This window comes from Mizuhopecten yessoensis, unplaced genomic scaffold (assembly GCF_002113885.1).
Source record: "Mizuhopecten yessoensis strain PY_sf001 unplaced genomic scaffold, ASM211388v2 scaffold11123, whole genome shotgun sequence".
NCBI lineage: Eukaryota > Metazoa > Mollusca > Bivalvia > Pectinida > Pectinidae > Mizuhopecten > Mizuhopecten yessoensis.
In genome coordinates, this window is record NW_018408891.1 from 15,957 (window position 1) to 32,566 (window position 16,610).

At 34.4% G+C, this 16,610-nt stretch overlaps 1 protein-coding gene across 1 annotated transcript; it reads left to right on the forward strand.

Annotated features, from left to right (window-relative positions):
* Positions 1–242: 242 nt before the first annotated feature.
* Positions 243–9,216, forward strand: LOC110466193 (kelch-like protein 3). The gene is made up of 7 exons (XM_021522559.1): positions 243–316; positions 2,096–2,680; positions 3,432–3,940; positions 4,922–5,150; positions 5,640–5,780; positions 6,108–6,300; positions 6,984–9,216. Exons 2-7 carry the CDS (start codon positions 2,239–2,241, stop codon positions 7,204–7,206), a joined length of 1,737 nt encoding a protein of 578 aa, XP_021378234.1. The 5' UTR covers positions 243–316; positions 2,096–2,238; the 3' UTR covers positions 7,207–9,216.
* The last annotated feature ends 7,394 nt before the right edge of the window (positions 9,217–16,610 follow it).

Consider the following 16,610-nt stretch of genomic DNA (forward strand, 5'->3'; position numbering starts at 1 on the left):
TTCACTCTACTGACACTACATAAAATGTAACTGTTAACTATGTAGGAAACAGTAATTTCAAGTGTATGTGTGTCCGCTGTTTAGGTCTCGCCTATTCAATATTATTAAACTATTGTCTAATAGCATTTTAGGCAAAGTACATTTATAACCATCAGCAAATATGTTATTTTAAAAGTACCGGGCCATTGATCCTTAAAAACCATCAAAGGGACCTTACTCTTTTACCGGAAGTGTGTTATATTCTACTTCCGGTATTCTGCAATGACGGAAAGTGAAAACATTGCTAAACAGACAAGTTATTTAGGTCGTCTGCAAGGTAAATATGTCACACAACTGATATGAGATGTTGAGAATAATTCAATTTTTGGAAACAGAATGCATGACAAGTCAGTTAAGCGGCAAACATATGGGGAAATTGCCTGCGTTTGTATTTGACATTTCAATAACAAACAGCCTGACATCCATGGCTCTTTCATATTTTGACACTATGCTCGTCCAAAAGACATTTATAATTTTATTTCTGATGTCAGATCGAGATACCCTTTCAATCAGACTCAAGTACATTGACTCAAATAACAACTGACAATTTAAAATTTGAAGTCATATGTTACCACAAACTTGCGTATAATACGCAAACTCGCCTCACAGGGTCACGTTACAAATGTCTGAAATACACATATACTATACTGATACGGGTCACAACACACATAAACATACATGTTTGTGTGTTGTATAGTATATGTGTATTTCAGACATTTGTAACGTGATCCTGTGCTCGCCTATTATACGCCAGTTGGAGTATGGATTTGTTACTAAAAATAACCCAAATCACTTTAACAGTAACTTTTGCAAGATATTATTAAAAATCACATTAATTTACAACAAGGTAAATAATATTTTGCTAAAAGATGTTTACTGAAAACGTTGGATACTTAGAAACTTTATGTAACTTTACCGGAATTATTGCATCTATTTTTGGTACTTTCCCACATGCAAATAAAGTTCATTTTTGCATTTGTATTATGTTTCATGACTGAATAAATGAGACTTGGACAAACAATTTGAAAAAGTTAAGATTAAAGTGATATTGGCTATTTTTAGTAACAAATCCATACCCCTATTGGCGTATAATAGGCGAGTTTGCGTATTATATGCAAGTTAGTGGTTTTCCCCGACCTGTTTACGTAACAAAAGATTTGGGTACGATCTGGTCAGATGATACTTACAATATACATTATTATCAAATCGTTTTGTGTAACCGGCTGCCGAGGGAATAGTCATTTGAGATGTGTACCCGGCTACCGGGCAAATAGTCTTTCTGCATGCCTACCATGATATATAAAATCATTTTTAATATTGTATCCATCACAAAAGAAAAATCCCTGCCAATAAGTTGCGACAGACACGACACACTCACTCTTTCTCCTATCACATTCAACATTGTAGAACAGACTGCTCTTTCTCCCGATCATGGGAGAACTGTCCCAGACTGGAACAACCTCCCAGCAGTCTTCATCTATAACTTTGGAAACCTTTTAAAGTCATATCTCCACCCTTTACAATTAGCTCTGTTCTCACTCTCTTTTCCTGCACTTAACACAACCCAAACATCGACATAGTCTTCAGTATAATGAAGTAGGTCGATTAACAGGTAGAAGTAAAGCAGTTTACGGTGTCTGCTATAGCTAGGTAGGCCTGCCACTGAGAGATGTGCTAAAGCGTCTTGATATTTTACAAAAATATACTCAAATAAATTCAAATAACAATGAAATACACTCAAATATTCCCAGCTTGTGTTAATTTAACCTTTCTAAATTATGCATACACTTGATGGGTAGATATAGATAGTTTAGATAGCAGTGCTTACATTTTGTTTCCTTGATCTTCTCATTAAAGACATTTTAATATTAAAGATGTAAGCTTTTATGTTAGTCTAACATTTGAACAAAATATAGTATGTATTAGATTTTTTTTTATTTCATTAAGATCAGAGTTATAAATAGAAATACACACTTTAAACACAGCAGTTAAAATTTGAAAATATTATTTATTACTAAAACATTCTTTCAATATTAATGTACTCTTTTCGTTGCAGGAGATTTAAGGTGCACTTGAAAATTAACTTGGGACAAAGAATGGCAAAGGTGGCAAAAATAATGACTGAATTTTACGTATACTGACCGAGGGTTTATAATTGTCTAAAAATATTTTTTTAAGAAGATTCTTCTACTTGAATGGATGGAAGTAGCTCAGTTTTCCAAGAATCATAACAGCCAAGTTATGATAGACTCTAGGCGGTTTACAATTCAAAGTCAGCCTCAAAATGCTTTTACGGTCATGCATGACTTGCGAGTTCGACGTATGCTCTGTGATGTTGTCATCACAGTGGAGGGAAAGGATTTTGATGCTCACAAGGTTGTGTTGTGTGGGTGCAGCCCATACCTCCTTGCAATGTTTACAAATGGGATGCAAGAATCGGAACAAGAGCATGTACACATTCGGGGCCTTGAAGCTTGGGCGATGGAGCTTCTATTGGAGTTCATGTACACCAGTGAGATTGAAATAACTGTGGATAATGTCCAGGGTATACTACAAGGGGCCAGTCTGCTGGGTCTACATCATCTACGCAAGTCGTGTGCCACCTTCCTTCAGTCACAACTCACAGCTGCAAACTGTTTAGGTACATGTACATCCATGCTAAACGTCTTTTATTCTGCCTGCATTTCCTTTATTATATAACTGACCAAAGAATTTCACCCCATATTCCCAGCAAGAGTGAAACAAAATTAATCAAATTTGACAAACACCTGTCAAGACGTATGAAAAAAAGTGTAACATTAAATAAGTCTGCAAATTCTGAGGTTGGTTGAAAAGGTTGTTCTACACCATACATTTACCCAGTGTTTGTATTTATCACAATATATAAGGAGCATACAAAATGCAGGGGCCCCATTTGTTTTCAAGTTTTCGATATCACATATTCCAATGTGTGACCAAATTAATCGCTTTTAAAAAGAGCCAGCAGCTAGAATAATAAAATATTGCTAAAGTCAAGTTTTTCAAATGTTACAATTCCTAAAACACATAGAATCATCCTTTTGTAAAATTGAATTGACTTTGTCACTCTGTAATCCTGTACAGTCAGATCGGATAAATGAATGTTATTCATGCATAATTAAAACCAACCTTTTTTATTAGTTTTGTCATGAGTAATAATCCTATTTTGTTTGTGATATTCTTACATATGTATTCATGTTATATGTTCTATTGCCAAAATTGATTAATTTAAGCATACTTTCGTTTTTATAAACAATTTATTGAAAGTATTAACATAACAAGCTCAAATAAACATAGTACATATTTATATAGTATTTTCATCGAAATTAAAGTCATCTTTAATAAATGAGATATTTTTTTTGGTACTGTTTCAGGAATAAATTTCTTGGCAGATTTATACATGTGTACAGACTTAGAAGCACTAACAAGACAGTTTATCTATCAAAACTTCTTAGAAGTCATGCACTACGAAGAGTTCCTTCAACTGTCTGAGGAGAGATTACTTGCATTATTGAAAAGTGACAAGCTACAAGTGACGAATGAACACCAGGTATTGGAAGCTGTATGTGGTTGGCTACAGGGTGACGAACAAAACCGAACACCCGTTGCCTGCAACCTTCTCCAGTATGTAAAATTACCCCTATTAGGTCTCAATTATTTAGAAAATGTTGTGCTAAAATTTGAATTTGTGAAAAATTGTCCAAAGTGTCAGTTGCTCATCAGTAAGGCCATAAACATGCATCATGATGAGACGGCCTTGACCTTAGTGACCCCGCGTGCTCAGCCCCCGTGTATATACGTGATGGGAGGTCGTAACAGCACCGATTGTCAGCTCAAGAGTATGGAGAAATATGACTTCCTCATAGATCAGTGGAACACCGTGGTAGGTACTTAAATCTGCGCTGCATGTGTTGTAAAAAAATGGTATTAGAAAAAAATGGTGAAGCTAAATTCAAATGTAGTTTTTGTGCCCTTACATGTTTTATGAGATTCAGTCAATTTGATAAAAATAAAACATGTACACTCAACTGCTCCTGCAACTATCTTTATATAGAGACCACCTTTGTTCTTCATTGTAGCATACTTGCCAAAGTTTTGAAATTTCCATGGGAGAGATTACACATGCTAGGAATTAAAAGTATAAGTAAAGTGTGTGTATGTACACCTTACAGAAAAAAAACCCACTTTTAAATTGCATCTTTTGAGTTGTTCCTTCAGATGAAATCATCAGATCTTAGAAAATAGGAATAGTATAGCAAATTCAATGGTTGAAATGCACAATTTTAGGGTCTGAAATCGGGAGTCTCTCTCCAAAATATGGAAGTTTGTTGTAGTGATTCCTTGTGATTTGAACTTGTACCACGAGACCACTCCTGATAAGAGACCACTTTTTTGACATCCCAAGGGTGGTTTCTTAATACAAAATTTGACTGTTTTATTTAATTAGTTTCAAATATCAGTTTTACTTAATTGTTGCTTGTGGTACGTATACATTACAAGCTTGTGCATTTGGCACATTTATATCTCAACTCACATCGGTTTTGTAAGTACAATCGTGAATAAACATACCCACATTTTCTTTAAGCAGATATGTATTTCAGAAAAAACACCTCCTATTTATTCAGCATAAAAAAGATATAGGTGCAACAAGTTTATCATAACAAGCACCTAAATTAGAACACTGTTGACAATATTCATGTTAAATTAATTGATAAAAGAAATACTGCCCAATGGACCTGAAGAAATGCCACAAAAATATCATGGTCTGTTATCAATCTGTCAGTTTGCTCTGAGGAGAGTCCAGAAGTAATCATGTGTTATCAAGGGTATAATAACGAAGTCTAATTGTAACATTTCACTGCAGACTAACATGAACATTGCACGAACGGCTGTTGGTGCTGTGAGTGTGGACGGCGTGCTGTATGCTGTGGGAGGCGAGTGTGCTCTGGCGGACACCCAGGAGGATACGCTGTATCTACGCTGTATGGAGTGTTATGACCCAGTACTTCGACAATGGATACCCAAACCTGAAATGAAGATCGCACGCTCCTTTGTGGCTTGTGTCGCTGTTGGAAGAATGTTATATGCTATAGGTATACCTAATTAATGCAATATGCTTTGGTGATTATGATAATTTTGTACAGTGTATGTATATGTATATTTGATTAATGCAATGTACTATGGGGATTATAAAAAACTGTATGCATATATTACATGGGGATTATAAAAAACTGTATGCATATATTACATGGGGATTATAATAATGTTGTACAGTGTATGCATATGTATGATTGGGGTTATGTCAACGTTTATCATTATGCTATGAACTTCATTTATCAGTGTTATATTCGCTTCTTCTTTGGGGGTCTCATTCAACAGGACAAATATTATTTCCTGTCAAAAAATATAAAAAAAGTCTTTTTGCATTTGATTATGTTATATAAATGAATTCTTACAACAAGTCAGATAATAAACATTTTACTCTCAAAGATGTACTTTATAGAGTTTTGTCAAAAGAGAACTTAAGTATATATTCGTGTGCCCATTTCCAACATAATTAACTATTTATAATTGCATTGTAGGAGGGGAGGACGGATCGTGCAGTTATTGTATTGTAGAGAAGTATGACCAAAGGCAGGAACTGTGGAGTTTTGCTGCAAGTATGAATAGGAAGAGGGCTGGTGCTGGCACATGTGTCTGTGACGGAAAGATCTATGTAGCAGGTACAACATCTGTCATATTCTCCTCCAGGGTCACTGAATCTCATGTATTCAGAGGGAGACTCATGTAACATAATGTCTCCTGTCCTACCCTTCATTGGCCAGAAACTCATGTATTGCCATATGGAAATAGTACCATAAAACACAACCCTGTTCCAAAAGAAACAGCTGTCACAACATTTTGTTTAATATATATCATAAACCAAAAGAAAGATGATTAGGAAGATAAAGAAATTTTCTTAATTTTGAATGTGAATATAAAGTTTAAAATGCACTGACATAAACAAGTATGATAGAAAAGTCAGGGTGATCCTTACTTATCTTTGATAGGTGGCTACGACAAGATCCTACACCTTGACCGAGCAAGTGTCGAGTGTTTTGACCCCGCCACGGAGGAGTGGACGTTTGTATCGGAGATGGAGAAGGCACGGTCAGGGCTGGCCCTGGTCAGTGTGGAACATTGTATCTATGCCTTTGGTGGGCGGTACAAGCACACTGACCAGTATACCGATATGGTGGAAAGGTAACTATCTCTTCATACCTCCACTAAGTTGTGGGGGGTACACAGTACAGTAATCAGCTGTGTCCCTCCGTGCATTTGTCCAGGTGTGTGTTTGTCCATAGGAAAAAGCTTTTGAAAAAGATATCTCATGAACCCCTCAACACATTTAGTTCATATATACTCCATAGTATAGTAATGTTGAGTTCTACACCTGATTAGACTTTGGTGGTCATTGGTCTTGGTTAAAGGATCAAAGGTTACGGTCGAAAATCATACTTTACAAATTCTGAAGTAAAAGGCTTGTGTACAATATACCTCATGAACAAATTAGTTTATATTTACACCATAGTATAGTAACATGTGATTATGTTTTGGTGTTATCATTCAAGAGTAAATGGTCAAATGTCATGAGAAAAGCATGGAGGGGGTGGGGGGGTGGGGGGGTATATCTGAGATAAATCTTTGTCCTCCTCTACTTACTTTGTTTACTGGTATATTTATTACGTTTTGTGGAATTTCAATGAGACACCAACGTCTATCTAATTGATATAACTTATATCTTTCACACTGTGACAGATATCAAAAGTGATATTCTATCATAGTGCAAAAATATCACTTTAGGTATTGACCAATCTGAATCTGAGTCTTCTCTGAATTCAAAGCCAGAGATATTCTGAGATTGTTCACCAATTTCTATTTTCTAGATTTAACACATTGACGAATCAGTGGACGACAATATCATCTATGAACACACCTAGAGCCTGGCCTGGAATTGCCGCATTTGATGGTAAAATTTATCTGATGGGAGGCTTTGATGGCACAAGTCGGTTACGGAGTGCTGAGGTGTATGATATCGAATCAGATCGTTGGGCCTTCCTCAGTAATATGACTGTTAGCCGGGCAGGCTGTGGAGCTGCAGTTGTGTAGACCAGAAGTAACGTTAGGCTTGGGAAATGCGGAGCTATGGTTGTGTAGATCATCAATAAAATGATGATTAGATTATTGGAATGCAGATCTTTGGTTGTGTGGGTCATCAGTAATAGGATGGTGAGCTGTGGTTTGCGATCTGCAACATGGCCTTAAACAGGTGCAGCAGAGTTGCTACTGTGATTGCAAACATTGTCAGTAACATGTTTGTGAGTTTGTTGGTCTGCAGAGCTACTGTGGAGGTTGTACTTCCATGATCATGGTGCTTTGTCCAGTCAGCTATATTCCCCACATTACAGTTGTTTGGTTAAGTATGAAGTACTACCAAAGCTCTTTGCCCAATCTTTCAATAGCTTTATTTCCTCAACATGCCTGTAACTCACTTTTTTTGAGGGTAAAAGTTTTTCTTAAAGTGTTTAAAAATTGAGATATAATTGTTTGATTGTTTTAAGTAACAAGGTTTCTGGCTTTCAAGACATGAACCTTGGTTTAGCTTTGTCAGTTGTTCACTTATAGTTATCTGGCTTTGAAGGTCTTAGACTTGATGTATCTTGGTCCGCAAAGAGTGGTTTTGAAAAGCTTATCCTTTTCTAATTTGGTCTGCAAAAATTGGCTTTGAAGAGCTTAGCCTTGATCTAGCTTGGTCAGGGAAATCTAGTTTTGAAGGGTTTAGTCTTGATCTAGCGTCTTTATGAGTGGTTTTCAAGAGTTTAGCATTGATCAAACTCTTGTTTTGAAGAGCTTAGCTTTGATCTAGCTTGGGTGTCGAAAACTGGTTTTGAAGAGCTTAGCCTTGATCTAGCTTGGACAACAAAGTCTGACTTTGAAGAGCTTAGACTTGATCTAGTTTGGTCAGCAAAAACTGATCTTGAAGAGTTAAGCATTGATCTAGCTTAGTCAGCAATGAGTGGTTTTAAAGAGCTTAGTATTGATCTAGATTGGGTGGCAAACTCTTGTTTTGAAGAAATTAGCTTTGATCTTGCTTGGACGTTGATCATTGGTTTTCAAGAGCTTACCCTCGATCTGGCATGGTCAGCATTACTGATTTTGAAAATCTGATCCTTGATTAAGCTTGGTGGAAGATTTGTTGACTTAATCAGCTTTAAACAGCTAACCCTTGATCAGGCTTGGTCACGATCAGTGAAGAATTGTATAGGGGCTGTGATGCCCTCAGATGGCCATAACATCATTATCTTAAAGAGTGGTGTAATTTGAGATTGCTAAAATAAGATATTATGAATTAATAAGAAAATTATGTTTCTTGTCTTGGTATTTTGACTGAAGGCTATTTGCTATGTATGTGTGACTGCAATTCCATTACTGAAGAGTTCCATTTGATAAACCCATTATTATGTAATGGTAATTTGGACTTCCATAGCAGAAGACCTGTTTGAATTGTGTTGCAAGATGCAAAAATTGAGGAAGCTCATATCATTTTGAAATAATTTTAATTACTATAAGGGAGATAACTTAAAGAAAAAAACATAGGCATATTTATGTGAGGTAGCATATATATTCCTTTAATTTCATATTAAAGTTTTAGCAAAAAGTTAAATTAAATTTTATAATTAGGCTCTTACATCATTAAGGTTATCATTATGTGGACACTTGTCACAGTATTATGTTTTTTCAGATCGGTATCAATTTCCTAAGTAATGAAGTCCTTGTTCTCACCAAAACCTGTAGCTTTAAGGTTATGATAACACAGTGTGCCGAGGTATGAATTTTGCCTTAAGGTAAATCATGGATTCATATGCCAGTGAGTGACGTGTAGTCACATGTTATGAGTTTGACTTGGTAAATATCTGTTATTCTCTTTTAACCCTTTCACCCCTATGTAACTTGAATAACTTCTTCCATAAATTGTTCCAGATGAATCCATTATAGTCTACAGTGTTGAAAGGGTTAATATGCATACTACCGACCGTTACCAATTTGTCATATAATATATACAACATTTCATATAGTGCCCTATCTAGCAAACATAAGCCACTCTAAAGCGCTTTACAATACATAGATATACAATAAATACAATTAGCATATACATTAATCAATATAATTTTTTGAGAAATTCGCAGCAGCTGCCTTATCAGGCGCTAACTACTAGTCCTATGCCACCTGGCTAATATCTCCCTATGTGTGTATGCCTGCATATGAGCTGGAGATGAATTGAGTTCTGTTTTGTAGTGGGACCGTGCTTCCAACGGCATCTTTTATAGTGCCACCTCACTTGAATGCTACAGCACAGATACCGCAACATCCACCCCAGACCATTTTATGCTCCACCTGGTTTGTTGGAGTTGTATCATAGCATATGATTCTGCGTGTGTTTTGCAATCTCTTGGTGGTCAATCCAAGTAATTTCTATCATGCTCGCAAGCTCTTGGAAACCAAATGAAGTGGTTAAGTATTTTATACAAACAGATCTAGACCACATATCATTTTAACAGAATAAAGCTAGATTTAAAACAAATATTACAAAATTTCTCAAGTTAAAAAATTTCGATAATAAGTTTTTTAGTTTTTCGTTTTTGCCAATTGGATGAATTTTTCAATCTTTTATAATGACTGATAACATTTTAACTTACTTTTCAGAAAATTAAACAAATAAGGCATATTATTTGGTTAAACTTTATCCTAGCTGGAGATGAAATCCCAACCAAATGATTTAGAATTTTTAACGAAAAATTTGAAAATTATGATTTAAAGATTTAAACTTAGCATACATTGTATGGATATCATTTAAATTATATGCAATACTTGTTAGAAATAGCAATGATGGGAACAAGAACTGCTTTTAGTTCATATGCATACATGATACTGGGAAACTTTGCGCAGTCAAACTTTTGCCCTTCACAGGTAAAATTTGTATTATAGCTCAGCATTAACTTCGCCCATCACCTGTAATTGGCTATGCATTAATACTGCCTGTTGCTGAATACATTTGCCCACTTAAGGTAGGTAAACAAATCCTGATTCAGTTTTTAGATACCTGTTCATGTGAGTTTAAACAGGAACGATTCTAGTCCTTGAATTACAATAAACATGTCACATTTTATGTATTGAACTTTAAAAGCTGCTTATATATTTGTATACAATTAATATTCCTGCCCCCTATTATGGGATTTTTTCTCTCCTAGTATATGTCTGTCCTAATCCCTACACATCTCCACACTCCGACTCGGATCATTAATGAAACATTTGAAAATAATATAAAATAAAATAATGTGTTCTATATGAAAATACACAATAAAATGTGGATTGATTATTTCAACGTTGATTTTTGTAATACTGCCTAAGAAATGTGCTTTAATATAAATATCAGGTATACACGGAAAAAAACTTGTGTATCAATGTATTGCAGAACTACATTGGCCATGTAGAAATCTGTTTTGATTTAAGATTAAAATTACATACTTCATGTAGGAGGAACTGCATGAATAAAATATTCATGTCTTACAGAGACCTGTACTGACAAAATATGTTATAGTGTAAACTATTAATGTCTTACAGAGACCTGTAATGACAAAATATGTTATAGTGTAAACTATTAATGTCTTACAGAGACCTGTAATGACAAAATATGTTATAGTGTAAACTATTAATGTCTTACAGAGACCTGTAATGACAAAATATGTTATAGTGTAAACTATTAATGTCTTACAGAGACCTGTAATGACAAAATATGTTATAGTGTAAACTATTAATGTCTTACAGAGACCTGTAATGACAAAATATGTTATAGTGTAAACTATTAATGTCTTACAGAGACCTGTAATGACAAAATATGTTATAGTGTAAACTATTAATGTCTTACAGAGACCTGTAATGACAAAATATGTTATAGTGTAAACTATTAATGTCTTACAGAGACCTGTAATGACAAAATATGTTATAGTGTAAACTATTAATGTCTTACAGAGACTTGTAATGGCAAAACATGTTATAGTGTAAACTATTAAGTTTAAACTGTTTCAAGCAATAAAGGTTTAAATTCAGAAAAAAATAAAGAAAGTCCTATTGATTCGAAATGCAACCACAATAATGAAAAATCGAAAGTTTCTGATTAAAAAAGACAAGCATGCTGAATCAATAATTTTATTAAATTGCAATACTTTAAAAGATGTCAGTTTATCTTAACTAAATGTCACGTGTTAAAAGTGATATTAAATTAACCCAGATACCGTGACTTTTAAGAAGAACTATTCATTCTGTGAATAGAGTATATTCTTGCATTATAAGTTACGATTATAATATTGTGTCTAATTGTCCACGTCTTAAATGAACTAAGTGACTTTCTTGTTCAAGTCACTGCAATTTTCTTATTAACTCATTGTACATAGTTTTGTCAGAAACGATGATATAAAGAAATGAATGTTGTATATATTTTTTCTATGAGTGGCGTGGCTTTATTTTTATGCTAAGGTGACTTGTGCCCATGCTAGAGGTGATGCATATATCAAAGTAATATATGTAGTAATATATGTTTAAAATCTTGATATACTTTTTCTGTGATTAAATTGTGTTTGTATTTCTTGTCAAGTATCAATTAAAAAAAACAACAACAACAAAAAACAAACATAATAATAGTTTAATTTTCAGAGTTAGAGCTAGACCGAGTCCTCTGACCTTAACACCAGACTTGGACATTTTGACATACATGTATAGATGTCTGTTGTATTGTCTAAGTCTGGTGCCAGGGCCAGAGGACCCTCAGGCTCATTAAACAGAAGCTTTCCTGCTTTTGGAACTTAACTTTTGGTTTTTGGTTTTGGTTACTTCTGTTAAAAACACGATTACCGTTACAATTCAATATTTTTCATATTTTTTTTTCAAATGGGCATATCAGTATGGCGGATTTCTTTGTTATTGGTTGTAACAAGTTCTTGTATTCAGCTATTCATTGAAAAACTAAGGAATCTGGGCACAGGTTTGTCTTACAGAAAGAAATATATTCATACAGGATCATTTAAAGGAAGAATAAATTACGGCCCCGTATCGGAGATACGGGTGCCCTATAGTAATCACTCTGTCTGTCTGTCCGTCCACAAATTCTGTTCCTGGCTGATAACTTTGGTATTTATTGACCGATGTACATGAAANCAGTTTTGAATTAACGTTTGGGTAACGGTTACCAACTCGTTTCCTGTAGGCTGTAAAGCATTGATGACGTAACAAACATTGTTTCAAAGCTCCATTCTCTTTTCCTGTAGACTGATGATGTAATTGACATTTAGATCGATGATTAATTCATGTTTCCTATAGGCTTAAAAACGGTTGATGACGCAACTAACGTTTGCTTCAATGTTATAGACTCTCGTTTTCTGAACTGAAGACAAATTTGCGTGATTTGGATGGTTTTGTTTCGGATTTATATATTTTTAGGGATTGTGAGTCCTTCTAGTTAGCCATACATTATCTTCGAACATTGTCATATATAACATGGGAAGGTAACAGTTGACTAATCGATTCTTAAAAGTCGTTTTTAATCATTAAATGAAAGAACATAATCAAGAAATACTGTCTGATAAGCTTTTTGTTTTCTCTTTTTGTGAAGTCATGTAGAATTAGCTTTGATATGTTGGATGTTGTTCAATCGAATAGTATTTGATTAAGGGTATATTTAGAGAAATCGTTATCTTAACTTTCCGTAAAATGATATACGTAAAGCAATTATGATTTTGAATTTATTGAAGTTTGTCAATTAAACTTGAAATATTTAACAATATTGATTAATGGATCTCAGATTTGATGCAGTTCAGATCAGGCGTTGACATAGATATGCATCAAATTATTCATAAGACTACTTAATAAACTTTTTTATGTTACACACTTACGAATTTTTCAGATTTCTTAATTTTATTCAAATTACTTGAAAAAGCGTCAGTTAATTGTTCTTTTAATCAGCGTGGGTAGCTCGAAATTTGTGGTTATACTTACAGTGTATAACAGTGTAAAAGTATTTTAATGGTGAAACCATCCTGCCATTTATTAACGAAGGTATAGTTTGTAAGTAGATCTATTTTAAGCTTGTTTGGTTTCCCAGTAATCATGATAGAGACTGTATTATCTTTGTATGGTTGCTAAGTGTGTAGCTTATGATAAAGTCTACGTATGGCCAATTACAGAAATAGATACCATAGTCGGAGTACTGCTAATTGCTGTATTGTACTTGGAGTTTAAGACATAGCCTTTTATAGTTTATGTTTAACGTTTTCTTTCATGTATATTTGTAGATGTTACATTTGAACAATTGCAGAAAATGATGATGGGTGTAACTATGATATACAAGCGTACTTCAAGAAAATTGTCGTTGTTCCATCTGAAAGAACGAAAATGAATTTGTGGTAGAAAAAATTATATTATCTTTTTTTTGACAAGGGAGAAACGACTTTTGGCATAATATTATAATGATATTATTACTAATAGACGATTCAATTTGTTCCAATAACATGTAACACGGTAACTGGAATGTGGGTGTGTGAGTGCAAAATGACTAAATATATATTGAAGTAAAAAAGAGCTTGTGTATCAAATATTGAGGTTGGTAGTTATAGTAGAACAACGGTGCTAACATGACGGAAATGAAAGACTGAATGAATTGAAAATTATTACATCTCATCATCGGTAGAGGTATGCACTCACTTATTACTCGTGTTTTATTAAAAAAAAATCTACTCAGATTTGCAGGCATGCCAAGTAGTAATACTGTTGTAGTTTTCCTTAATATGAGCTATATGTTTTTGCTTTGATTAAGGTGTGTGCACTTAACTATTAAGTGTACATCCTACTTTGCTATTGATAATGTATTTGCTTATTTAAATGTGGAATGTAAACTTTAAATAAATACTGTGATAATAGGGTACACTGGATGCCTTTTGTCATTTGTTAACTCACCTGATAGAAAGTTCACACGTTCATGCCGTGACACACTGCCCCATAACTCAACTATCAGGGTATATGTGATTTACTCTCTGTAGATGCTGTGTCTTTGGAGAAGCCAAACTAACAGCAGCTCACAGTTGCCGCGGTGTAGGTCATAGTTGGTAGTATTGCTGTATATCACTGAATGTTAGCAAACACGTATTCGTATGAATTTTAATTTGCGAAAGTAGCGATAATAGTTTTATATTTTCTTTCTTCTGAATAAATGTTCACATAGTTCACATACAAACCAAATTGAACTGTCAAATTCAAGATTCCAGGACTTTCTGGGAAATAACACTTGCAAACTCTGATGATCAATCCTCGATTTTTTCCAATAAGTCCGAAAATGTAAGCTGCTTATTTAGGACAAATGAGAACCTACCTTTGAAGTTTGAGGAAGGTACCTCCAGTACTTTCTGAGAAATGGCGATCACAAGAATTGTTTAACGTCGGACAGACGACGAACGGACAGACGACGAAACACGGAGGAAGGGCGTTTAGAATAGGCCACCATCTGATGTTGGTGAGGTGAAAACCCTGGTGTCGACTACTGTCAAGTTAATATGTGACCACACTCTAAAATGTTGTTTCTTGGGAGTGGTCAAATCTGTCGCACATCAAAAAGACCCAATTATCCCTAAAAATCGCTCACTGAAACACAGCCGCGAAAATGAACGGATTAAATAAAATGAATTTATCATATAACATTGCTTAAAATTGATTATGATCGATTATAACTTATTATTCATAATTCATGGATGGATTTCAGAACTTATATGTGAGAATGACTGTAATACAGCTATCAATTAAACATCAAAGTCCACAGCTACATCGCCTGACTCACTGCGGACATCTATGGGGAATATCTACATTGAACTTGTTTTATCAGGAAGTTGTTCAATCGAACATTTCGTTATATAGAAAGTATCACCAATACTTACAAATATCAATATGAAAAGTAAGATGAGGAAAAGCGTACAACAACATCAAAACCAAAAGACAAAATTTGATATCTGAAAGACAACAAGAGCATAGGAGACACCCCACAAGGGAAGAGGCTTTGTGGACTACAATAATATTTCGAAGGCAAACTCATGATCAGGTATTCCAGAATCTTAAGCGTTTCCTGACGTTCTTCAGCTTTGAATGAAGTGTCAAGGAAAATGTTTGATAAAGTAAAAGACTAGGTCTAGGCATTCTACTAACCGATTTTCATGACCCACTTGGTTAATTCAGAAATTGTATAAAGAAATTCGATGCCAGGAGGTAAATCACATCACTATTCACCAAAGCATGACTCGTCTGCCTTAGTGAGGTTGATCTGTTTCTTACAATCAAAGACAATGTTTAATGATTTCAGGGTTCATGATATATATTTCATTCTATTGTGATGTCACATCAGCTTCTCTTGTTGGCATTTTTCACAACTTGTGTATCTCTCATATTTCTTCCTGTGTGCAGACCTTTACAAACCATTTTTGCTATTTTAATTCAACCATAACAGACACTGATATCAAGATATGTAAAAAATGACAATACTTAAATGTTTAATAAGTCTTTTTATTTGTTGTATTTTCAATACAGAAAATAGTTTGTAATCATCACAGTCTAGCATAGCAAAAGTAACATATAACAAATGTTTATACAGATCTCTTTGGCTGTAATGAGCTCGTCTAATCTCTGGTTGATAAATAATCATCTAAGATAATTATCAGTGGTTCATATACCAGTCACATTTCTGGAAATACATTGTAAAAGTATTGGAGAAGATAAACAGTTTATACTTAAACCTGAGAAAAGTCGCGAAATATAATTCTACCACATTAGGTGGGTGTTATTGAACTCCCAAGGCATCAATTAATCATTACAACTGTTGTATAACATATTGTTTATACCACACGTGGTATAAACTCTAAACGCGTTTTGATTGGCTGACACGGTGAACTTTGACCGGGACTCCCTTGAATGGACAATTTGGCGGGAAGGCCACTTCATGCGGTGGCAGAAATGATGATACTACTCTCGTTAGTTATTTTTCAAAAGTTACAAAAATCACTCGCTAAAGCTTGTGTTGTTTGTAACTTTTGAAAAATAACTAACTCGAGTGAAAGAAATACCATATACAACAACCACTCGTTGTGTAACCTCCATTTATACAATATAAAAAAAGAGAACAATGAAATGAAGCATATATAGTTTTGGAGTATATTATCATTATATATTTTTTCGTTACCCAGCAAACCTACATAATAAGTGACGTTTTCTTTCACTTTTTAGTCAGGACTCTCGATTTTGTAATTGAGAGCGTACAAATCAACCAACAACATAGTAAGAAAGAGCAAAATATTTTGGCATTCCGAATGTTAAAGCTTCATAGCAACCTTGTTAAAATATGTTTGAAATTTCCATGGTGCAATTTCAATCTTGAATATGTTTTGTTGACCTGGCCGCTGTCGTAAAAATAAGTATACTATCTC